Source organism: Panthera leo, chromosome D2 (genome assembly GCF_018350215.1).
Source record: "Panthera leo isolate Ple1 chromosome D2, P.leo_Ple1_pat1.1, whole genome shotgun sequence".
In the NCBI taxonomy this organism is placed as follows: domain Eukaryota; kingdom Metazoa; phylum Chordata; class Mammalia; order Carnivora; family Felidae; genus Panthera; species Panthera leo.
The window spans coordinates 69,081,657-69,108,482 of record NC_056689.1 but is presented as its reverse complement, the minus strand read 5'-3'; the positions used below and the strand labels follow the sequence as shown (position 1 = coordinate 69,108,482).

The window sequence follows — 26,826 nt, the reverse complement described above, 5'->3', positions numbered from 1 at the left end:
AAACTAAATAAATAAAAGGGAGGAAGGAAAGAATGCTTATATCATGAAAATGCTAAATCACTAAAGGCTGTAATTGAGAAAAAGAAAAGCAGGGGAGCTCTCTGTGTTTGGCATATATGACTATCTTTAAAGAAAATTAAACACTTCACTCAGCTTGTCAAAAATAGCTTTCTTCCTCCTAATTTTCCCTGCATACAGGTTTTGGGCATAGGGATTGTTCTTCCCTTCTCTGAATATTGTTTTCTACCTTAACAAAGGACTTAATTTCAAACTGGTAATTCTCTAAAACGATACCAGATTTGTGAAATCAAGAGTAAATGTGAATTTTAATTCAGAATAACAGAACAAAAGTTTTTGGCTCATTTTCATATTGGATGAAATCCCTAAATTAAAAGAGAACATTTAGCCGCTGCAAATTAAAAAAAAAAAAAAAAAAAAACAAAACCAAAAAACAAAACCCAAAGATCAGTACTGGAAATGGACAGTCTAATTATATGATAATAGATAATACAAGAAAGAAAGCATTTAAATGTAAGATGATTCTTGGAATTCCATGAAAAGGAGACAAAACAGATTATGAAGTGTATGGCTCTAATGAGGAGCAAATTTCTAAAAGAACTTAAAAAAAATGCATATTCCTAAATCATGAAAGTAACTCTTCTTCAGGACAGTTCAATTTTATCGGAGTAAATCTGCACACAAGAGGACTACCAGTTTACCAGCAGCTTTCCAGCAGGACCTCACTTTGTATTTTGGAACCTCTTCACTTAAGTCAAGCTAAAATCAAGTTCTTGTAACAGCTGTGCTATTTACATTGTTCCCTTAGTTGTGCATTGCCCCGGTCTCTGAAAATGAAAGGAAATACACTACAGTAGCAGCTGAGGCTTTCAACTTGCCCCCACACTCCATCCCAAACTCATTCTCTCACCCTCTCCTCAGCCCTTTCAAAGCAGGTAAGTGAAGCTGTGCAGGAGCTTCAGACAGAGCTCAGCTCGCGTGAGGAGCTGCGCAGCGTGGAGAGCTGGAGATTCAGGATTCAGACGGAGGGCTCGGCACGGCCAACATCAGTTCTGCTCCCCGTGCACACCAGCCTGCCTTCAAGCACGCTCAGTCCCCAGAACTGAGCCGGAAAAGAGCATCACAAGGAAGGGATGGGGGCATACTCTGTTTCCAAACACAACAAAACGTCCTATTTTGAAACAGATGCGTGCTTGTCTTCTCAGGAGAAGTATAAGGGGGAAATCTGGGGTACACTCGCTGATTACTATTAGAATCCTGACTGAGAAACAATCATCTCTTGAGCAAACCATGTATCAGTGCACCGTCATCATCCTAATCTATTTTACAAATATCGATGCTACATCCATATCAAAGACTGGTAAAAGAATATTCCAGAGTATATTATTCTATTGGTTGAATGACCTCATTCTTCCAGGTACAATTCCATTCCAGGTTACAGTTTTGGAAACATGCAGTCCAGAACCGTTATTGACGAAACAGTTGCTATAGGCACAAACAAAAGAATTAAGCCATAGAATGATGATAGAATGTGTTTTAAAGGAAGTGCAGACATGACGTTTTCAGCTTTTAGAATTAAGATTTCTATGTCCACACAATTCAGCTTAACAAAAATAAATCTGTCAAAAATGCTGATTGTAATAAGGCACAATACTTTATTAATTATATTCACTAAATTCAGGGGCAAGAGCTTTGTGTAGTTTCTTCACCAGAGATTTTCAAGTCTATTGTTAGTTCCATTAAGATCTGAAAATTCGGATTCTTCACCTAAGCATGGGCATATGCAAATACACACAAGCAGGTATTCTGTCTTGCAAAAAAATAGTGTTGAGTATCACTCACCTCAAGAAAAATCTCATATATCAAAACTGCAATTGATTATATTCATTTAGTATATACATCTGCTTCCATAAAACACACAAGAAGGTTGGAAGGTAAGGGTTTTATATATTTTCACCTTTTAATTTTTTTATCAGTATTGCTTTTACTAAGAGATGACGGCACTAATGCATCTTAAATCAGAAGAGTTGTTGAAAACCACTGCCTACAGCCTCTCATTTAGCATTCATATCACCTACAGAATGATGACATACCAATAAAAAAAAATTCTCGGAAAATCCAAATCAATGCAGTCAATCTAAACTCAAAAATAATTCACAGTCCTCCTTAGAAGCAATCAGACAACTTTTAAATTGCAAAATGGGCCATTATCTTCTGCCCTAGTATAAAAGTAACAAAACTCAACGTCACCAAGTAAAAAAAAATATAACTGCTTTTACGTGTGAAAAAAAAGTATATTTATTACATATTTATTAAGTTTGGCCGAATTAAAAACAAACAAACAAAAACAAGACCAGAATCATTCAGCATCCCTCAACGATACTGGGATAAAATTATAAACATTGCTGTTAATATTTGCTGGGCCACAAATAGGTGTGGAGCTGCATTATAATACAGACCGGCAACTCAGAAAAATGAGAACTCACGTGGGTGCTATTTCCTACAAAGAGGAAAGTGTTTAACAATGAGGAGAGCTTTGGCTATTCTTAAGAATCTGTGTACACACACTAGTAGAGCATCTAGAACATATGTGTGTTTCCCTAAAAGGAAAACAGATTCATGGTATCTTGTGTTGGACCCAAGAATCTTGGGTGAGGGAAAAGGGTATATTTAAAAAGAGTTTTCAGTAAATTGGAACGTCAGAAAAAAAACATTTTAATCGTATTGACTTCTTTGAGAAATCAATACAAATAAAACAAATCTGAAGTCAGTTTACATTAAAACCACACTTAGGTAAAGTTTTAAGATAGCCCTTTATATTTTTCCTCCCTTTTTTGGCCTTTAAAATATGAATTTTCTCCAGATACCGAGCAACAACAATGACCACTGTCCTAAGCATGATTAGAGTTTACTTGTTTTTTAACAGATAGTCAGCAAAGAACATTTCTAACAGTATAATCAATACTTTTGCTATGTGTAAATTTTCCTGGAAAAAATGAACCCAAAGATCTTACTTCAGATTTAGAAATTCAATTTTATAGGGAAAAGCAGAATTAAAAAAAAAAAAAAGCAAGCTAGGAAGTACTCACCTCTTCACGTAATTTTATCAACTGCAACATGAATGCACAAAAAAAAAAAAAAGATAAAAAGGAAAGAAATGGCAGGAAAGAAAGATCAGTTGTGTGACAGGATACAGAATTAACATTGACAATTTATCTGTTTACATGTTTAGCATTTAAAAATCACAGACAAACACATTAAAAGAACCTAAACAGAGACTACATGCAGAGTTTTTTGAACGAATAAAGATGACTTTCTCACACTGTCACATTAAACAAAGAGAATAGTGTGAAATTCTCTTTTAAAGTACATCTAAGACACCATCATGAAATAAAGGGGAACGACTTCATAGAAGTCTATATTATAAAGAAAGAAAACAAGTTTACTGTTCCTCTCTTCTAAGAATGTACCACTGAAGAGGTTTTGTATATACAAGTTTTCAGGATGTTTCTCTATTTTGAATCTTGACAACTGATTTCAGATTTCCTGTACAAATAAAAATGATTAATAGTTCATGCTTTTGTCCCAATAAATATTTAAAACAAATAATTTTGTTAGTTAATATCATAGATGGGCCCACTCTAGTAATACGATTGTATTTGGAGGTGACATTATTTTAACTGAGAATAAAGCATGCCGGGAGAGATAATATTTAGGACATAGTATCAGAAAATATTTCACTATCCTTAGAAATACTGTGTATATCTGAGTTGATTTCTAGGGTTTGTTTTGCTTAAGAGGCTACTGCAATCACATGGTGGTTTTCTATTTTTTTAGTTTTTGAAGTTTCTTCATTTTTCCATTTTCTTCGTCTCGTAAACTGGGCCATCTTAAAGCCATGTTGTCTGTTACTGCAGTGTGTTCTCACTGAAGTCAAACCAGAAAAACCACTCTTTACGTGCTAGTAAATTCCCTGGGATAAGGTTTTAATTCTCCTTTGTAGGACATTTGTTATTTGCCTTCAATCTAGCAGATAACACAAGTTACTTTAACTCTTTAGAAGCTAGAAAATGGACACAACCATGTATCTGACTCATTTGTGCGTGTGTGTATGTGTGTGCTGGGGGTATGGATGTATTTCACAGTATTCTAAATCAAATATCGTATAGTTGAGATGACTGCCATAGTTTCCGCGATGAAGAGAAACTGAAACCGATGTTACGAAAGGCTATAAACCACATTCTAGGTCTAAAATTTGCATCCTCGGCAATTCAAGTCTACAACAGATAATTTCTAAACATCCAAATATCTGTAACATCTGTTACAACACTTGACATATACAGGCCAATCAATTAAATTATTGCTTTGGGAGAAATGTGCCATGAATTGCTCACTCTAAGTCTCTCTAAAAGTATCATGTTTACTATGGCCCGGCTCTCTCGATGCTTAATGCTGTTTTTGTCTCCAATTCAAGAAACGCAGTATGCATTTCCGCTCATTCTGTTGTTTCATTTGTTATGTGTGAAAAGTATTTCAAGTGCAAAAGAATGAGATTTCAAAATTGTTATGAATCTTTTATGAAGAGGGTGCAGAATATTACATAATGTCTCACAAGGCATTTAGTGAAAATGAAACTTTTAGCATTGTCCTTTCACACCATACTGGGAGTTGTAATTATTTTTAATTAATATACTCATTCTCTCAGCCACCGACCAGTGTCTATGAGTCAAGCATCTGGTTTCATGTGAAAAGCTACCACATTCTTCCCAAGAAAAAGTAAAATTCGAAACTAAAATACCTGGCCTAACATACATAGGAATCTTTTCTCTGCTATCTGAACATCATGAGAGAAAAAGGCAAACATTAATTCTCAGAAACAGACGATCTGGGAATTGATCGCACAAGCTATCTTTTCTTTCTGGGCGCACCCTTCTTCAGTTGACTATGATACTCAAAGGGCCAAAGTTTAAAACTACTCCTCAGCAATTGAGACCATTTGGGGCATGCCACCCTGCCATAATCAATGAGTGTTTAAAAATGCTACCCATTTGTTTTTTCAATAGGTTCCAAACAAAAAACGTTCTATCTTGTTTGTGCCGCATGGCTGCATTCAAGCTCTACACGGGATTTGTAGCTAAGCTAGGTAATGGGAGGGGTTTTAATCTTTATCTTTTTTTTTTTTTTAAGTTAGGCTGGGAATTTTCATTCAAGTAAACAAAAGATGGTCTATGTTTGAAAACTAACAATGCTTACTTAGACTAGACTGAAAGTCGCGATTTCGTATTTTATGGAGTTACTAGCTCCATCATAGGCGACTTGAAAATGTGCCGTGCCACCATGTTGGGTTATGATAATCAACGTCTTTTTTGAAACAAAGATTTTTTTTTCCCCCCAATGCAGAATTTGATACAAGAGGTAATCTGTTCCTTTGTGGGCTGAAAAAATCTGGTTTACGCTGGTTTGAACCAGTGGAATCTCTTGTGGTTAAGCCTTCTGCTGTGGCTAAAATCAAAACTGCACTGCAGAGCATGTGAGGGTTCATGCGCGCGCGCCTGTGTGTGTGAGGTGTGTCACGTGACCCCCAGAACTACCGATTTTTTTTTTTTTAAAGCTGATAACGCCACTGCCGTCTCTGTCCGCATACAGATAACGAATAAATGCTGAACTCTATTAAACGCCCTTTACACATTATCGTGGGTCGAACACACAATTTTCTGAACTTATGATGACAGTCTATTTATTTTGCTATAAACCCTCAGCACGTAACGAACAGATTTGTGCCTGGTAATGATCTGCTCTGCCAGGGCTATATGAAATGATACCGACCTTCTTTAGATCTTGGGGAATTAAATTGACCGACTTCACCCCCTGGTCTGTAGCTGAAGTTTGACACACTTTATGCACAGCAAGCCCAAATCGGAACTTAAGAGAACCTCGTATTAAAAAATTAAGCAATCATATGTGCTAAATATTACTTTACCACAAAAATTTCGGCACATTTAGGAATATCCTATTCCTTAGATATGGATTTGAACCTTCTATTTAGGATTTACGAAAATTTCATTTACTCACATTTATTCACCAATCAATATCATTGTGTATATGGAAATTGAGAGACTATTAGGGTTCAAAAATAGAGTCTGGAACATTTTGTGTGCCACATCATCATACTCCACTATAAAGAGGATTAGGGGATTTAATTCTGTAAGATTTTTTTTTCTTTCCCTTTCCTGAGAGTGGTTTTCATGAAACTGAATCAAGGTAATAATTATTAAAGTTTCCACTCTAAATACAGCACTACTACATTTCAAAAACTCAACTCTCTCAAAGAATTAAAATGTTGCCATATGGAATGGAAAACATGGTATTTTAAAATAATAGAATGATAATGCCTAAGACAATAGTCCTTGGAAAGCTGATGACCCACCAAGACTCAAATGTGCAAAGTAGGTGATTTTGTTCCTTCTTTGTAAACTAGGGACGAGCCATATTTGATTGTGTGAGATGGCTATGAATTAGAAATGAATTTACACAAAGCCACTAATTTGGAATTAAATAGAATTGTATACTGTAGGAGGGACACTGAAGACGCACTTGAAAAATTCTTAATTGCTGAAATCTTGAAATTTCCAATGATGCCAGAAATGTTTATATAAGAGTAAATTAATATACTTTATAGTTAATTGGCAGATTATGCGTATGAACTATCAGGTGTTAAATGCCTAAAAAAATGCATTACAAATGGCCAGAATGTGAAATAATAGCTATGACGTTTACATTTGTCTAAATCTCTACAAAGAAGCCACTGTAGGGAAGATGTGCATGTTGCATTGAAAATAACTAGTCAGTAGTCAGTAGTTATTTTTATCTATTTGTAACCATTGCTATAATTCTTTATTATTTTCCTTTTCTGATCTATAATTTTTAAAAATTGAGATATATACCAATTTCAGTGAGACAAATACTGCTTTTTTGTCTCATTTTTTTATCTCAAAGATTTCTCTCTATATTAAAAGTTTATCTTAACGGCTAAGAAGTCCTGAAAAATCAATTTATCAACAATTAACTTGAGGATATACTTAGTTTTGGGCTGACAATATTTTCTTATGTAAATGATAGGTAATCGTACCCAGAAAAGAAACTATCTTCATAGTCCTTGAGCTACAAAAATATAAAGAGACAACTTAAAATCTTTTCTTCCTTTAAAGAAAGGGCTTCTGTTTTGATTCCGTAGTCTGAATGAATACTGATGCAGAATAAAGAGTTATTCTCAAGTGACCATTCCTGGCTGAGAGATGTGTTTTAGTTTGAGGGATTTTAATTCATACATTATGATAAAAAGCCCCCAAACAAAATTTAATGACTTCATTATGGTATGGAAATTCTGTTACAGTTGGCAACAAAATGTCCAAAAAGTTAAGTGTGGTCTCTTTGAACTTTCAAACCTAATTCGAATTTTGGACTGAAAAGTTCTCATAACTAATAATCTAACAGTAACATCGTCTCATGACTATAATTTATCATATTGTATTTATTGAAATGACAGCTCCTTATAACTAAACTTCAGGTTCTCCAAGCACATTCAGAATTTGTAAGTTTGATTTATACAAGTCCAGAGGAAATCTCTGCGAAATCACTTTAAAGTGACAGGAATATAATTTGAAAAATTCAGAAAATATGAACTCTACCTATTTTTGCAGAGTATTTTTCTTTAGGCATAAAAAAATCACACTTGTATGTGTGTAAGGCAAATGTTTTAGGCACATAAAATGTCCATTAAGAGAAGTGAACATGCTTTAAAAAAAAAAAAAGAGAGAGAGAGATTCCTGTCACAGTACTACAGCATCTATTACAATAAAGGAGTCTGAGTTAGACAGGAACACCCCCTTCCTTTCTATTTCCTCTATATTAAGCAGTAGTTTCATATGAGGGAAAGATCTAGAGCTTTCTAAAAAACTGACATGGGAACTATGCATTCACTTTTTTTGCAAAAAAGAGAATGCTTTTTTTCGCAGTAAAGATATGAAATGAAATTATGATTCATTCATTCGAGAGATATGAACAATCTAAAACTCACTTTAAATAGGAAGACAATATTTTTTCTCTCATCCTCATGTTATTTAATCTATTATGAGTAAAACCCTTTATCCCACCACCCTTTTATGTTTGTTGTGCTCCTTGTTTGTTTGTTTTTTTTTTCTTTCCCCCTTAGCTGTTCTCACATTCCAATCAGGAAAGCTGAAATCCCAAGTCAAATCTTAACATGTTTACATTTCTAAATTCAAGCTGATAACATCCAAAAAGTGGCTAAGGTGAGATCTTTCCCAAAACAAACATAATCAGCTTGGTGACTCTTCTCCCCTTTTTGGGGGGGTTGGATAGATGGAGGCCTTAATCCCATGAGTGTCATCCCGTTTACCATATTAACATTGGAGTAGATAGTAATATAGTTTCAGCATATATAGACCTATAATATAATCTATTTGAAATGGTAAGTACAATTATGCAAGTTTTCCACTGTGTACCAATATATTATGTTTTACTATCTTATTAAAGTTTTGGTTTACTCCATGAATGATTTATGTTCATTTTTATTTAGGCAGAGTAAAGACCTTTACAATACTTACCAAAGGAATATGAATAAACACGCTCAGGTCTTGCTTCTGAAGTTCCCATCATTTATTTTCTCCAAAAGTGTCAAAGAGAGGAAGTCACTAGTGTTGTTTGTGACATTTTAAAAGTCATCTCTACCCTGAGATGACTTTTTTAAAAAGTCATATACATTATTTGCATGAACTAATGAAATCTGCAGTATTAATTCAAAGAAAGAAGTGGGACATTAATTAGACTCATCACACTGCTGTGTGATCCAATGAGAAATGACAGCCAAGTTGTAAGGCCCTTTTAAGAAGAAATTGCATCTTATTTTTTGCCTATGCAGATATTAAACTGTAGAAGAGACTTTTCCTATTCTTCTTCTTATTTGACGGAGGCCGGACCTCTGAGTATCTGAGCTCCACACTGGTGCTCACAGTCTGCATTTTGGTGAATGTATTTTAAGCAGCTCCACAATAGGAGACTGAGCTGCCCTGTTGAATTTTGAAAGCTTACTTTCATTTGTTTTGCTGCAAGTGTTGATTTAATTATACTGCATTATTATCAAAGCTGCATTATGTACTTTTTTATTCCTTTTACATGTGTTTGAGGTGAAGACCTTGGCTTTGTCTGCAAACAGTGTGTTTCAAGTTATTCCTTAAGTACTAAATAATAAAGAAAGGAGAAGAAAAGATTTTTTTAAAAGATAGCAGACAGTGATCACAAGGTAAAGGGTTAAATGTAAGATCTCCAAGAAACATTTTGAAGTTGATTAAGACTCCAGCTTTGCATTAAACAGTATCGCTTCCACATGAGTTGTTGCTAATACTGTTAAGGAGCAGCTTGAGAGCCCAGTGTGCCAGTGACCTCCTTCACCCTCCAGCCACCCACCGGGCCTTCCTGATTAGCATTCTACCTGGTTCTCTGAGGAATTCCCATCATCCCCTAGGAGCTCATTCCGTACTTCGTCACTGTAGGCGATCCGTGACCTTTTCTATAAAACAAAACAAAAAGGGAGAGAGCGAGATGAACGTTAGAAAGTAAAGGCTTCGAAGCATTATTGGTATCAAGGCTGATCATCTCAAACCTCGAGAGCCCCCTAATGGAAACCTATTTGCTAAAATCTGCAAAGCAAAGTTGTGTAGAGTTCTTGAACTTGAGAAGTTTAATGTAAATTAGAAGTTTTTCAGATGCCAATAATGAAAGAAAACTCTGCATTGTGTCAGTACTCCATTAATATTCACAAACGGATCAGAACTGGTATGTTATCTTATTCCATATGTAGCCATACAAATAAGACCACCAAACTGAAGGAAATACAGCTTTATAGCTGTATATCTGCAAAACTCACCAGATTGTAATTAAAACAAGTGTATATGGGGGTCTTTAAAATTGTGGCAGGAAATGAACTATATAATATAGGTCTTTTAAAATCTCTGATTCTGGGATAATATTATGACTCCAACTGAACACTGGAATGCTTAGACAATAGTTCATCTATATTTCCTTCATTATTGTGATGTTAGTAGCCAGAAAGAGATGGAATTTTAAAGTCTATCCCGTTTCCAAACAATAACTTAAAGGTCTCCAAGCTCTCCTCAAATAATAGCTGAAGGAAAAGTAATGGGAGAGTGTGTGTGTGTGTGTGTGTGTGTGTGTGTGTATGCGCGCGCGCGTGTGTTAAAACAAATCAAATTTCCCAATCCCAGTACATAAAGGCAAGTAGGCTACGAGTCAACTTTTCTCAATCCCAGTAAATAAAGTGGGCTATGAGTCAACATTTCACTCAGTGAAATTCTGTTTTATGGGAGTTGACCTTTACCTGTAAAGTCAGAGGGACATGTCTATAAGCAATTCATGGATTATCTAAACGTACACACGTTTGGAAAAGCTAAAAGGCTCTGAAAATTAGTTGCGAAGCTAGGGCGCCATCCTCAGATCCTACTTCAGCATCACCGTTTCAGACTCAAATGCAGATTTACAGGTTACTTGGCTGCCTTTTTTTGCTTCTGGACTAAGCAAAAAGAGTGAATTTAAAAATGGCAGCTGGGAAATAGTAGCCTATTCTCACTTGTAGTCTACAGTTTAGGCCTTAAGATTTCATACTTGTTCAACTGCGATCTGAAAAATTAATGTAGTTTAAAAAGAACTATTCAGAATCCTCGAGCAGAAGTCAACAAGATTTTTAATTAGATTTTTATACTAGTAAACAGCACTGCTTTGCTACATAGAGATCACACCGTCTTAAATGTGAAATCACACTAGGATTTAAAAGGACTTTTAGCAAGAAAAGCCAATAGATTTTGAATCATTTTCGAGACACAGCCTTTCTCAATTAGGGTTCCTTATCTGAACCACAAAACAGAAAATTATTTTAGTGACTATTTTCTGAATCTTCCAAGGAGGGTACATAAGAGAGAGTTCATTACAGAGAATAGAAGCCTAAGGGCATTAGGGCTTAACTCTCTGGCAGAAGCTAGTTGAAAAGCAAACAAATCTAGATATCCCTTTATTATTTTAGGAAAAAAAATCAGTCTTATAGAATTCTAAAGATTGCTTTGGTTAAACTGAAACTAGAACCTACACTCATTCCAGCACAAAATTTCCTCCCCATCATATTATCCTCTGAATGCACCCAGGAAAAAGATGCAAAAATTGCAAAATGTTTCAGCAGAAAGGAGATGATGGCCTCCCTTCTCTGCCCTGAGTCTCTACCCCAAGTCCCCCTTCTTTGCTGCAAGGGTGCCTCTGTACCTGAGCAGATGTAGCAAGTCGGTAAATAGATAAATAAAACCAACAACGTTGCCGAGGACAAAGTACCAAAGTTAAGTCATTAGCCTGAGGTCAGTAATGACATCTGTATCAGATGTCTTAACAATTCAGGAGCGAGCCAACTCATTCATTTTGTGAACACGCCAGACTTCTCACCACCACAAACAGCATATATTAAGCCCGCTTCTCTTATTGTATTTACTGAACCGACTGTTAATTATTTCGATTGACTTCATACAGAATTATCTCGAAAAATGCGGAACTGCAATGTCAGTCCACCTCATGGCCTTCCTACAATATTTAGATGAAGCCAAACCTTTCTTTTGCCCATTTGGAGATCCCCACTACAGTAGTTCCAAACTAGCTAAGCAAAAGTATTTTACAGCATTAAAGGAAATGAGAACCTTTAAACAGGCTGTGGTATCAGAGCTGCCTTTTTAATTATTCATTTTATCACTATGGGGGACTAAAACATTCCACAGTATGCGAGAATATCATACGGAGATTGTTTTTGTGTTTTCCCCTTTCACCAAAATACCAACAAATTGGCATAGATTGTTCAATCACATTATATTCTCATTTTGATTTGCTGAACTTCAAAAGAAGAAGAAAATTACAAACATGTATCCCTAAATATCTAATCTTGTTTTGGTGAGAATTCATTGCTTTTGAAAACCAGCAATTAAGAGTGTACACACTCAGCAACAGAGGAGAAATAAGGATTTATCCGCAGTTGAAGGGTGGTCTCTATAAATGTCAGTCTTTACTATTGGGACGGTAAACATTGGTCATTTGGACGGCTTTCTGGATGTAATTAAGCAGATGATATGCTGAGTTTATGAAATGTTCTCTGATCGAACTAACTTCTCTTAAAGAATAAAAAAACTCATTCCCAGTATCAGAAATAGTTCCTCATGAAAATGACACAGTCAGTGCCGAAAATCGAACTCTTTACCCTCGAATATCATTTTACAAATATATATATTTTTAAGATCAAGACTGTTTTATTGAGAGTTGCATTTAAATGCCTGACATTGGTATTTTCTCCTAATATTTTTGTGGTTTGAAATTTTAAGTAAGCTGATTGTAATCAGCCATAATTTAGCCTGCAGGATCATCACTAAACTGACTGAATACCAAAAAAGGCAAATTCCTTTGAATGACAAACTGCTTATTGTACCGATAGTTTCCTTCCAAAGCATCAATAAATAATTTTACCTTTGGTGGAATTTTTAATAACCTCACTCGACATTACTAAGTACTATGAATATTTTAATTCAGATGATTTAAAGTTAATGAAACTGAAACACCTACTGTATCTTGATTAACTAAAATATTTTTACTTTATTATCAGTTGTATAAAATCTGTACTTTAGCCAAATGCGAGCATGAGAATTTGAGCTGGAAATGTCACACACTCAGCTACAGTTTGAAGGAACCCAATTCATAATGCATTTTATAAATAGTTAATGACTTCTATACATAAGCTAACCAGGCAAATCAAGAAATTGTCAACATTTTTAGTCTTAGTTGTCAGTTACCACTGTCTACTGGTGCTTTATATGTGGCTTCTGGAGAAGACAGAAGCTCTATGCAGTTTGTAATCTATTGCAATTTCAGGTCTGTACCATAAGGGTGGGAAGCTTCAACTGACAATTTTTGCCACACACACAGACACACACACACACACACACACACACAGAATTAAATATAAGCGCATTCCTCACTTTTAGTTGTGTGTTTTTGTAAAGCTTATTCTTTGTAACTTATATATTACACTTAGGTGGACGAGATGCAGTTGGGCAGAAAAATCTACAGGATTAGAGGAAAAAATACGGCAAATTAACAATTGATTATTATCCCTAAAAAGTCAGACACAGAAAGTTTGAATGCCTTTTATAAACTGATGACAAAAATGAGTCTTTGGTTATGAAGGTGAGAATTTCAAATTCCAAGCAGTTTTCACTTGGTATATGCATACTGATTGGCTGATTTTCTTAAAGCCAAGTTCAAACAGATACACTTGCCCAGCTCTGTCTGGAAATTTGGCTTGAAACAATCTGTCTACTTGACCCAAGCCTTAATGTTTCCCAACTGAACTGAATATGTTTCTGGACAGGCACTGCTAAACTAGAAACAAAATGAATTAACTGAGCTGAAACTAATTAAGAACTGGGATCTGTGGTGCAGCCCCCTCTATGATTCTACGTGTGAAACAGGGTATATACATAGTCAGAGTGAAGATTCTACAACCCACCACTAGCATAAGCATAACAATGCAGTTGGTTTATTACTAAAGTGTATATGAGAATTTAATTTCCACCGCGTGCACATGGCAAAGCAATTGCTTAAATTGCCTCACCTGGGAATTTAATACAATGTTATCATCAGACCAGCCACATTGTAAATAGATTTATAATGCTTTCCATGTGCTGCACTCTGTTGCATATGAATTAAGTAATGATCTGGTATTACAATAAAATCAGCTAGTTCCCACACCTGGCAGACAGGATATTTCACTAAATTAATACCCATACAGCTACATCACAAGGCACGGGAGAGGAAACCATCTCTAAGGCATTTGACTTGAGTTTTACATGGAAGGCAAGCACTCCATGGCCATGTAGAATGTCACTGCGTTGAATGGGCTGCTCAAGACAATCTGTTTCTAACATCTGTATCACAGAATTAAGACTTTCTCATTGCCATTCATTTTTGGCCTAATTTTCTTCATTCAGTACTTTAATTACTAATCAGCAATCCGCAACATTCACAAACACTAAGAAAGCCCTTTATTCTAATCTATGTGCTGCAGACAGCCAAATAATTGATACAAAGTGCAGTATGGTTTGGGTAAGTAATGAAAGAACAGCTTGTCCTACTTCCTAATCAAATTGGTCTATAGAAGAAATGGTTAATAGGTTTCTCCATAGGTCTAAAACAAATTACCCAGTCTGGCCAGACTTTTCCATTGCTTCTACCGTGTCTTCCAATCCAATCTCCATATATTTAATAATGCCCAAAGTTACCAGGTGATTAAAAACTGTTATGCTTTCATAGCCAAAGAATTTAACTGGTATAAAGAATTTAACTGCTCCTGTTACAATTAACACTTAGGGATATCTTACCGAATACCATGAAATTATATTTATTAGCTAGTCATATAATTGCTGGCATTCATTTCTTGCTGAATTCTAGCTGGTTTGAATTAAATAATAGCATACTTCTGTAATGCCCAGATGGCATTTTCGAAAATGCATCTATCTTTGGCACAAAGCGTTCCATTTTTAACCTCACTTCTATTTCTTCATGACCAATTTCAGCTTTTCATACACACTCCACCCCTGACCCAGGACTTAAAAAAGCTCATCAATCCAGGACAGAAAACTTAACATTTTGGAGGAAAAAAAATGAAAAGAAAGTTATGAAATTTCATTCATCACAGTGTTCGCTGTGCTGCATTAATTTCTAGCAAAGATGATTTAAGATACTACGTGATTTAGGTAAAGGCAAAGTATACTGTTAGGTAAATGTTAGGTCCTTGGGAAGTAGTTAGGATGAAAAAGCGCAAGGCACTGAACACAAAGAACAGAGATAACATTTTAGTATGTGATCTTGGTCAAATTAAGTTTTCTGAATATCACTTTCTTCAATATCTAAAACAGTGACCATATTTATTTCTCAGGGCTGTTGTGTGAATTTAAATATTATGTACAAATGGAAGCCTCTCATAATACCTGATATGTGCTAACCTTGTGAAAGATGTTCAACTAAACATTAGTTGGTAATATTGGAAAGGATGCAATAAAACCGGTACACATACAGGGCTGAGAGTACAAATTAGCGCATCTTCCCTAGAAAATGATGTGCCAATATACACCAAAAGTAACCTTAAAAAGCTCATATTATTTAACTAATAATTAAAGTAATTAGTTAAGTAATTCTAGTATGTTTGTTTGTTTCATTTTTTTTTTTTTTTTTTTTGCCCAATTCTCTATTTTATGATGCTACAATTTGTGGATGATTTTCAGTGGGAAAAACTTTACTGCATTTCTCTAATGTTAGCAGAGAAAGTAGGTTCCAATCTGTTTTTTCTAAGTAATCATTCCACCAAACACGGCTTGCTCTTGCTCAAGGGACTGTTTTGAGTCAAAGGTCAAGCTCATTCACTGGAAAGTGCACAGGCCACATGTCACCAATACTGTAGCATTAATAAAGGGAAAGCACACTTTCTATCTATCATAAACTCATGGCCAATGGACCATATGCAAGCCAGCAGAGGGAAGATGCTAACATGCCCTGCTGCTGGGCTGCCAACAGTTGAAAAAGCAGGTTAACATGAGAACGCTGAAATAATCCATGTAATACCAGGAAAAGACATTTAAATGTTTTTGAAAAACAAAAAACAAAAAATAACTAGTGTCTTTCTACTATAATCACTTTCATTTATTATTTTTGCTTATACTTTCAAAAACAGTTTACATGTTTCAAATGGATATTTATGTTTTGGCTGTAAATAATGAGTTACACTCTACCCCACTTTTATTTTTTTTAATTTAGCTATTATGAATATGTGAATATTTGTATGCATATAATGAGGTTATATATGTATGTATACACATCTAGACTCACGCAAACTCATATGCAATCCATATGGAATAATAAGTCTACTTGTGTCTCACAATGCTAGAATAGACTTTTCTTTATACTAGGAATTCTGACCACATTGCTGTTACATCATTTACTGATTTGCAAAACGGAGAGCCCAGAAATCATGTAACTGTACCTCTTCATTTCCTCCTCCAGCGATTCTAAACTTAAGCTTAAAATTTAAGTTTAGCATTGGTGTTTCAAAATGCAATGTGAGTTAGTATCATGGCCCCACTTGCTTGCACATGCTTGCAGTTTATGACTTTCACATTGCTATTGAACATGGTGTGGCTGTGTCTTAAATCATGTTAGCTTGTCAATCAATAATTAAGTTACTTCATTCAGAAAATCAGCTCATGATAGAATGCCCAGGTGTTGTTGTCAACATCTGGAATAGTGTAAATTTTCAGTGGAGGAAATCTAATTCTTTAAAATCTTTCTGAATATAAAATAAAACAACTCCATAGACTATAATTGAAATAATCAAAATGTCAAAATATTTTCTTGTTTGATAATGACATACAAATACTCTATGCACTACTAGAAAAATGATACTCTGAAAAATGGATGCTATATAACAGACACTTCATTTGTATTTCTAAAAGAACTACTGGAATAAAGTATGCAAAAGATATAATTAAGTTGTATGTAGGTTTCCCTACATAATCTGCCTAGCATTAGGAAGGAAAGGCAATCGTTCATTGAAAATCTGTCCAAAGCCATAATTTCAAGTGATCTAGACATCCAAGAGCAAATGATCTCGATGATTCTGTAACTGACACTGAGATGTCTCAAAAGTAACAGAATCCTACAGTTGACGGTGATATGAGGCATCATCTAGACCAGACTTCCATATTTAGAGATGAGTAGTTCTAAGCCAGATGAGTGATCTCCCCAAGGCCACACACTTGGGAAAGACTAGGTAGAGGAAGGACGGAATGTGTTTCCCAATGTCAGTGCTCTTTTTAATTTACCATACCACCTTTCATTTTACCAAAACATTACGGCAGGCAGGGGCCATCCTATTGCTCCCCGCCCCCCCAAGGCAGGTCTGGCTGCACCATTCACCTGGTTCTACGAATTTATCGTCAACTACAAAGTTGATTGTTCGTAGATTTTGTTTCTTGTCACTCTCCTTCAAAGTAAACAAAAATAAGCCTTTACTTATACACTGTTGTCGACATCTGGAATATTGACAATAATAAATTTGAAATTTCAAAGGTGACAAATACTTAAGGCAGAATATTTTATTTCATAGAATAAAATGTCTGATTTGAGGGCGCCTGGGTGGGTCAGTCAGTTAAGCGTCTGACTTCGGCTCAGGTCATGATCTCCCGGTTTGTGAGTTCAAGCCCCGCGTCGGGCTCTGTGCTGATGGCTCGGGGCCTGGAGCCTGCTTCGGATTCTGTGTCTCCCTCTCTCTCTCTCTCTACCTCCCCCGCTTGTGCTCTGTCTCTCTCTGTCTCTCAAAAATGAATGTAAAAAAAATTTTTTTTAAAAACCACAAAAACATCTGATTTGAGGGTGAGTCACAACCACACATATAGTAAGTCACATATGGAACTTAGATATGTTTTAAGATTAATCTTCAGAGGCTCCACCATAAAGCAACAATAATCTGCCCACATGGCAGGAGAGGTCTTGAACTGGTTATTAAGATGTGTTAAGAAGTGCTTCCTTATCCATGGGATCTAGTGACTCCCTATACAGTTACTCTACAATTTTAGATTGGAACCAGCTATCTCACAGGCAAACAATTTTTACAGTATTTTTTCCCCTAGTCCTTCCTGTTGAATCCATGTTGGGACAGATTCTTTATTACAGTTACAGTTCTCATAATTCAGAGATGCCTTTTAATGCCTCGTGAATATAGCCAATAAAACTGTGATGTTTAGGCAATAAAACAAAGTTCTTCTAGCCCACATTCTCTATGGAAACATTGTAAAGATTACTTCCCTATAAGGGTGACCCCCAGACTATAAAGTATAATAAATATTCATACCTGATTCATAAACAACACATTCCTCCTAGAAGACTCTCCATCTTCAGTTGAATAGAATAAAATCCTGCCTACTTAGGGACTTTACTCCATCAGTTAACTGTTGTTTCTCTTATATTTTCAGCATGTCACTTTCTACTGGTTCTTTCCTTTCAGAACATAAACACTTTTTAAGTGTACCCAGCTTTCTATACTTCAAAATGTTATTTCCACCAGTACTCTACTCCCCAGCTCATGCCCAGCCTCTTTTTATCCTTCCCTTCCTGGCCAAGCCTCTTGAAAGAGTATTCCATGAGCATTAACTCAATTAACTTATTCATGACCCAGCCACTTCTCAACTTCCAACAAATTTGATGCTTTCCTACCATGCCACAGGATTCCCTAGGATCACCAATATCTTCCGAGGTAACAAAATCATTGTCCATGTTTTTGAAGTAAACTTTAAAAACTTTAAAACAGTTGTAGATTTATTAAAAAGTTGCAAAGATAGTAGAGTTCCCAGTAACCCACACTTAGTTTCCTCTATTTTTCACATCTTATAGGAGTGTGGTACATTTGTTACAATTAATGAATCAATAGTTCATTATTACACATTTTTATTAACTATACTTTTTTCAGGTTTCCTTACTATCCAAGGTTCTTTTTCTGTTCCAGATACCATCCAGGATTCCATGTTACATTTCCTAGTCATGTGTTCTTAGGCTCCTCTTGGCTGTGACAATTTCTCAGACTTTTCCTTGTTTTTGATGATTTTGCAAGTTTTGAAGAGGATTGGTATTTTGTAGAATGTCCTTCAATTGGGATCCTTCTGATGTTCTTCTCCTGACTAAACTGGGGTATTATGTTTTGGGGAGGAAGACCAAAGAGATAAAAGTGCCATTTGGTTCAGATCATATCCAAGGTACATACTATCAACATTGATGTATCATTAATGATGTTGCCCTTGATGCCTGGCTGAGGGAGTGTTTGCCATGTTTCTCCACTGAAAAGCTATTCTTTTCCCCCTTCCTACACTGTACTTACTATACGCAGCCCACGTTTAAGAAGTGGGGAGTTATGGGGTGCCTGGGTGGCTCAGTCAGTTGAGCATCTGACTTCAGCTCAGGTCATGATCTAATGGTTCACAGGTTGGAGCCCGCATTGGGCTCTGTGCTAACAACTCAGAGCCTGGAGCCTGCTTCAGATTCTGTGTCTCCCTCTCTGTCTATCCTTCCCCCACTCATACTCTCTCTCTCTCTCTCTCTTTCTCTCAAAAATAAATAAAACATTTAAAAAATTGAAAAAAAAGAAGTGGGGAGTTATGCTCTACCTTCTTCAGGGACAGGTATCTTCATAAGTCATCTGGCAATCTTCTGTACAAAAGATCTGTCTACTCCATCATTATCCGATCATTTATTGGTATCAGTATGGACTTATGGACATTTATTTTACACTTTCACTTTTAATCTAATACAATGTCATTAATTGTGTTGCTCCAACTGTACCAAGGTTCGCTCCAATGGCCACCTTTCAGTCCTGTTCGCATTTGATCTCTTGATAGCATCGGACGGACATTGTTGCCCACTGTCCCCTTAGCATTACGGCACCGTCTTCCACAGGAGTTCCTCCCATTCGTCTGGTCTCTCCTTCTCAGTCTCCTTCATTATAGCTTCTTTGTCAGTCTGACCCAGGTCTTCATCCTCGGATCTCTTCTCACTCATCTGAATGATCTCATTTTTACCCATGGTTCTCACTACTACCTAGAAGCAGGCAAAGACGTGTTTTCTGCATATTCTACTTACAAATCTAATCCCTTCTGGGTACCTCAGATAACCTGAAGGCATCTCAGACTTAATGCAGACACATTAGGGCATTTTCCTTCTCATATACTGCTCCTCCTGTTTTCTTTAGTTTGATGTATGGTTTTACCATGCACACAGTCTCTTCAGATAAAAATGTAAAAATTATTCTCAAATCCAGTCCTAAAATCCAATAAATCACCAAGCACTATGGATTATTTTTCAGAATATCTACAACTGGGGCTCTTAGCCATATTTCCAGGATGTCTGTTACCTTATGAACTAGTCCCAATTCCTTCCTTATTACGATTGTTACCATATATTTCATCCCTCTTTTTATACATGAATTATGTTTTAGAGATACCTGTATAGTAAGCCTGACATGTTTTAAGGAAGAGAGAAAAGGTACAAATTTTCAGTTCCTCATCTTGGGAGGTAAAGGAGACCCCTTCAGTAACTACCTCTTGTAGAATATCAAAAGTATGAAAGAATCACTGTCTAAATACATACTTTATTTCAGAACAGGCATGTTAAAATAGAAAGCAAAAAAATTTGACAAAAGCCAATGCAGGTGTACCTTGCTTCAGGAAAATTCACATCATGACACTTCAGTTAGAGGCCTACCTTAGTATCTGTTTTTGCTAACCAGAAGAAATCTGAAGACGATTTCTGACTTTATAAAAAAAGGCGAAAAGAGAAGAGCATTCACCATTTGTTTTTCAGTGAGCCATGAGGAAGGCAGCTCGCACCCTGAGCAGTGAAAGCGGCCCTGACCAGCTCCTTCCCCAGGAAGAGCACACAGCATCCGGGCGTCAAGCTGTCAGAGCTCTGAACTGTGTCTGGGAGCCTCTGTGCTTTGCCTCCATTTATTCCGCGTGTCTGTTAGCAAGATGTGTCCTAAGGTGTCGGAAAAGCCTAAGAGAGGTTATTCTTTGGGTCTGGGAGTGTTAGAAAATTTTTCCACATAACAATGATAATTGCTTCTTTCGCTTTACATCATTTCAGCTTACGAAAGGTCTCCTAGGAACACGCAACTTTCTGATAGCGGGGGAAACCTTCTACGATGGGAAAATGCTAAGCAACAGAGCTCTCTCCAACTTTATAAGTCAATACCCCATTTCTCTTTCATTCCAAATCTAGGCGTAGCTCGTACGAGGTAGATTTTTGTTCTCCTAAGTTAGATATTCCCATTTTTTATTATGTAGAAGCTAGAAGCCCACCATTTCAAACGATATGACGTGCATGCGCATTTCTTCTTTGTTGGTCTGATTTGTGTACCTCAGGAATATGGATTACTTCTGTTATCTGCATGGAGAAGCTCTGTTACAAGCCTGGCATTCAGTTTGCTTTTATCTCTGAGACCCCAAATTGTACCGTTAGGCAACAGAGGGCACTTATCTAGATTGAACTGTCATACAAATAGATTTTTGTCAGCCATTCAATTTGTATTGGGGAACATGCCAACAGAAACAAAACCTGGCAATTTAAAACAACAAACCTATCCTCTACTGACAGGAACAAATTGCTGTATTTCAAATGAATAAGAATTACTAGAGATCACACATCCTGCGTGTGGGTGCTACAGAAAGAAAAATATTCTTGAAACTAATTCTGTCTTGTTTTTCTGACAGTGGTCTAACATAAAGCAAGCACGTAGTCTGCTTAATACTAATAAGCACATGAGGAAAAAAATGCTAACAGACAGGATTACATGTCATCAGAGGAGAATGAGGCTTTCTAATAAAATTCCAACTCAAAATTCAGTGGCTACATGAAGAAGGCAACATTGTGCTGCATTTTGAGTTTGTTGCCTGAACTATGGTCCTTCCAGGAATACAGGTGTCTCTGTCCACAAAATATTCCACTTGAGGAGTAAGACCATCATTCCCCCTGAGCCTAAATTGATTCTGGCTCTGTGTCTTCAACATTCACTGAAAATTGTAGAGAACTGACTTCACCACAGTTACACCTCTTCCATATCTCAAACTATTTGGATATTCAGAGTTCATCTCTGCAGACTTGGTTTTAATCTCAGACATTAAAGGGATTGATAAATTACATCAGTAAAAATAGAGTAATAAAATTTTTACAACTTGAAGATAATTTCAATTTGTTCATCAGCACTTAAAATAGATCAACCCCCTCCCCTCCTATTTTTGTTTGAATGGAATTTCATTCCCCTTTCCAGAAGCTGTATCTTCATTCTGGATCTCACGTAGCCACTCTTTCAGTGAAATCCAGTCAGGGCCTGTGGAATCATAAGCTATTGTGAGGGAAATAAGCAAACATGAAAATTTAGCCCTGTGAATCGACATCAAGCTGAAATGGAAAATATACAAACTTAAAGGTAAAAAACCATGTAATTTTACCAAACAGAGATCTAATTAGTTCTGTTATCCTAACACATGTATTTACATTAAAAAAAGAGTTTTCTTCAATAAAAATTATACAACAAGAATTTGGCACTATAAGAGTCTGTAATACATCACATGACAAAGCTATATATTATATTATATGTTGTGGCAACAAGTGTCTGTGTCAGGTCTTCGGATTTTATTAAAGGACAATCTGAAAAAAATAGTGTATTCCAGATACAAGGCATGAAAAGGACCTCATGAGTGACAGTTAAAAGAGATAACAGGACAAAAACAAGGTGAAATATGATAGTTCAAGTTGCCTCTACATTTCGGTAAATAATGGAGCTATCTGAGAAAAAAAAAATTTTACTTAAAATTTTTTTTTTAATGTTTGTTTCTTTTTGAGAGAGAGAGAGAGAGAGAGAGAGAGACAGAGTGAGCAGGGGAGGGGCAAGAGGGGGACACAGAGTCTGAGGCAGGCTCTAGGCTCTGAGCTGTCAACACAGAGTCTGACGCGGGGCTTGAACCCACGAACGGTGAGATCACGACCTGAGCCAAAGTCGGATGCCACCCAGGCACTGCCGCCCAAAAATACTTTTACTTTGAAGAAAGGAATAAAATAACATTACTTTAAAAACATGAACAGATGCATGATGTGTGCAACTTACTTTCAAATGGTTCAGAAGAGACAGACATATATGTAGAAAGGAAAAGATCAGTAGAGAAAGCATGCACAAATGGTAAAGCAAATGAACAAAACGCTAACAGGTAAATCTAGGTAAAGAGTATACGTATGTTCTTAGTACTATTGTTCAAACTTTTCTGAAGGTTTGCATTTATTTCCAAATAAAAAGATTAAAAAGTGTGAAATGATTAGTGGGGTTACAAGAAATAAAAAATATGAGACCATTCCTCCTTACAAAATCAGACAACTGGGGCACCTGGGTGGCTCAGTTTGTTAAGCGTCCGACTTCATTCAGGTCGTGATCTCCTGGTTTGTTGGCTCAAGCCCCGCATCGGGCTCTGCGCTGACAGTGCAAAGCCTGCTTGGGACTCTCTCTCTCCCTCTCTCTCCACCCCTCCCCCACTTGCACTTTCTCTCTCTCTCAAAATAAATAAACTTTAAAAAAAAAGTCAGACAACTTAAACTGTTAATTTTTACCATATATGATGGACTTTACCATTTTTTTTCCAGTAAAAATACGGAACCTTATTTGCTAGTTTTAAATCAGCAGTGTAATTTTTTTGGTAGTTCAGCTGTTAGAATGGATTAAATCTAAATCAATCGCTTCTCGGCCTTTTGGCTAAGATCAAGTGTGGATTGAATTTAAATCATCCGTGGGCAGAGAAGTTCAAAGTTATCAAGTTAATAATAACAGAATATTATCTACCACTTAAAACAGTTCAGCAATAAAGTACAATTCTTTTCCTTCATTCCATTCTGAATTAGGAGTTTTGAGGATGATAATTCGAAATTAGGTTTGCTTAATAGACACTAAGAAAGGATTCCTTATTATTATTGCTTTTTACAAAAACACCTAGAGGAACCTAATACAAGTCTCAGTGGAGGGTTTTCACACTGAAGATCTTTCACCGTGCTCTTAGGTCATTCTCTAATTCTTGAAGAGAATACACATTCTCAAATAGTTAGATGTGTACCTGCTAACCTTTGACTTGATTTGCTGATCTGTCTAATTTTGACTGTGATGGCCCTGGACAGTGACTGAATGCAATTCTATTCAATGAGAAGAACACAGTCAATTTTGGTGCTCTATAAATATGCAATAATAATAGAACCTTAGGGCAAAAAGGGACCTTGAGAGTCCTCCAGTCAGCCTTGTTCCCTCACATCATCACTAAATGCACCTTATAAAAACCTAAGGAAGGAGGTGCCCTAACTTTCAAAAATGAGGTTTACCAAAAGTCACTGGCTACTGTCAGGAACTGTTTCCCTACATTAAACTTAAATCTATGGCACTATCGTTCCACATACAGTACAGATCAACAACATCTGCTGCCCATACTTGGCATAACAGTTCTTCACAGACTTGAAAACGCTTAACAACTCCACAACTTTCCGTCACAGGAAACGGTCCCAGGACCTTTTTTCATCTAATTTTCCAACTGTTAATCATCTGAGGGGCCCACTCCAGAATTTTCTCTGAGTTACTATTTTGGAATGGTAGCCTTAATCACATGCAGAGGTAGATGTTAGTAGATTCCTCCAAAGGCTAACATGAACCAAAGTGTTCCCAATCTTATTCATACTACGTGAAGCTGAGAAGGTCACTCTTTTTTCCGTTCTTCCTTATTTCTGCTCTGTATACATTTAATATTCTTTATACATGTTAATTTTTGAGTTTGGGGGCTAGTTTCTATTACTCTTATTCTCTTGTCCTTTGAAGAAACAATATGGTAAATCGGAGAGACCTCCAAATTGGGCATCTCATGAGTCTGGGTTCAAATCCCAGCTCTGCCCTTTTTTCTAGTTGTGATTACAAAGCAAGTTTTTTGAATCCCTATGTACCTCAGGTCTAAATGAGATAAAGTTCATGAGACAGCTGCTACAGTGCCTAGCATGTACTAAGAATTAAGGAAAAATAAGTGCTCTGATTATAGTAACAATTATTACTGAGAATCCCAGCAATCTATTCCTCCAGTATATAAAACTCTGGGTTTGCTGCCTCAGCTCTTTAAGATGACCTCACACACCTATGGCCCAACATGGCCATGTCAGTTCTGCTCCCAACTGTCACCTGAACTCCTGATATAAAGATTTGATTGCCATTCCATTCCAGTTCCTTCTGGCTCTCGGGGCTCAATTTTGCCTCTTATTTTTGGTCTCTTTTTCTTTGGACTCTTTTTATTATATCTGAACTTAAGTTCCTCTGCTTTGAGTCTTAACATTTTCTGAGCATTTAGGTTCCCATTCACTCTTTTACTCTGTCTCTAGAAGAGAAAATACCTGTATATGTTATCCCAAGCTCTAAAAAGAATTCAGGCAGTAATATAAGATAGAAGCTTCAAAGATAATGTGCTTCATTATCAGCACATTATTTAACAGTATGAGTTAAACTAACTATGATTTAAATCCCAGTTTTGCTCTTTATTATCTCTGTGACTGCAGAGAGGGTGTCTAACCTTTCTGAGTCTCGGTCTGCATATCCACATAAGAAAAATAAAAATGCTTTGTTGTAATGATTACATGGGACTTGCAATAAGAATATCACTGCATAAGTTAACAGGTTCCCTTTAAGTCATCATTTTCCCTCTCCTTCCCCTCTAGGGTGGGGTAGGGTGGGTGGGTGGGTGGATGAGAAACAAGACTCTGAATATACTCTGAATCCTCTATTCTTGGCAAAACCAGACAACAGATATCATTCATAGATCCCAAAATATGTGGAGAGCTGTCCAAAAGGAGATGAGATCATGCAGAGCCACTTGGTAGAAGGTGACAAAATGCATGAAGGATAAGAGGTCTCCAAAACAGCTGGGCTCAAAAAGCGCCAGTGAAAATTTACTTCCTAAAGGTGGGAGACTCGTTCTGAAGCCTAAATCTATATGCTTTGTTTGAAACAATGGATGGATGTGGACACAAGTGTAAGTGAGCTGCCGGCAGAAGCCTTCCTAGGCATAGTTTGTTCAAAGAAGAAGAAGAGGCAGTGGTAATTAAAGAATAACACAGGACTTCTGCTTCCTAAAGAATATAGAAGGTCAAAAGAGACCACTGGTTTCACATTAACAAACAAAGCAAGCTGGAGAAGTTACAAATTCATAATTTTTAAAACCTATCAGAGAGCTGATGACAAAAAGGCACTTAAGTGAAACATTCCAGAAAATCATAAGCATTTTATAACAAAGAAGAGACCTATGGCTACTCTCATTCCTGGAGGAGTAAAATAAGCCTCCGCAGATGTAGGTAAGAAGAAACCTGCCAAACTTCTAACAAACTTCTAAGGTCTGCATCAGGGCTGGCACATCATGTTAGGATTTCAAGGAACCTGAGCCACAGAGTGAGATATAGGGTCCACAAACCAATGCTTTCCTACGGGTCATCAATGAGTGCTCGGGGCATGGTAGAATTGCTGAGAGAGATGCTCCCCTGGGCTATGCAAAACCTCCCCCAAATCTAAGGCAGCTGACCCTCTGAAGGTGGGATGCAAGGCAGCGGAGCTAAAAGAAGCCCATGCTAAGTGCTCTGAGACCTTGCATATTGTAGGATAGGGACGGGACAAGAGAGCTGATAGAAACCTATCTGAGGCATTCCAGCATTTCAGTCACCAAAGGTTGGAGTGGGAGAGGGGAGCAGCAAAGCTGGGAGTAAATCCTCTGAAGCATTTTGGATCTTCATAGAATGTAAGGCAACTAATTTTCTAAGGCTTAGTTTAAGTGGAGCAGAGAGAAATCTCCCAAGATAATAGAAAGTCAAGATCAGGACTGGAGAGCAAAGAGAACTTCCCAGAGACTCAAAACGTTAGCAGTATAAAGCAGAGAAAGAGATCCCACAAACCAAAAAGATGGTGGCTTGGCTGAAAAGCAGAAAGAGATCTCTGGAAATTCACGAGTGCTCAAAGCTCAAGCACCACTGAGAGGAAAAGCCTACAGCTGTGAATTAAGCTGAAACTGCAAAAAAGAAAGAGCCTGTACACAGCTCAAT

At 36.7% G+C, this 26,826-nt stretch overlaps 1 protein-coding gene across 9 annotated transcripts in view; it reads right to left on the bottom strand.

Moving 5' to 3' along the window:
- The window catches only part of VTI1A (vesicle transport through interaction with t-SNAREs 1A), a 357,198-nt gene that overhangs the window by 269,595 nt on the left and 60,777 nt on the right, over window positions 1-26,826 (bottom strand). For 6 of the 9 annotated variants that reach the window (XM_042908242.1, XM_042908245.1, XM_042908243.1 and 3 more), the window contains exons 4-5: window positions 9,530-9,607; window positions 3,108-3,128 (exon numbers count right to left, since the gene is read on the bottom strand). In XM_042908242.1, the coding sequence (XP_042764176.1) occupies window positions 3,108-3,128; window positions 9,530-9,607 (99 nt within the window). The remainder of the gene's footprint in view (window positions 1-3,107; window positions 3,129-9,529; window positions 9,608-26,826) is intronic. The other 3 variants (XM_042908241.1, XM_042908244.1, XM_042908249.1) reach the window with 1 other exon arrangement.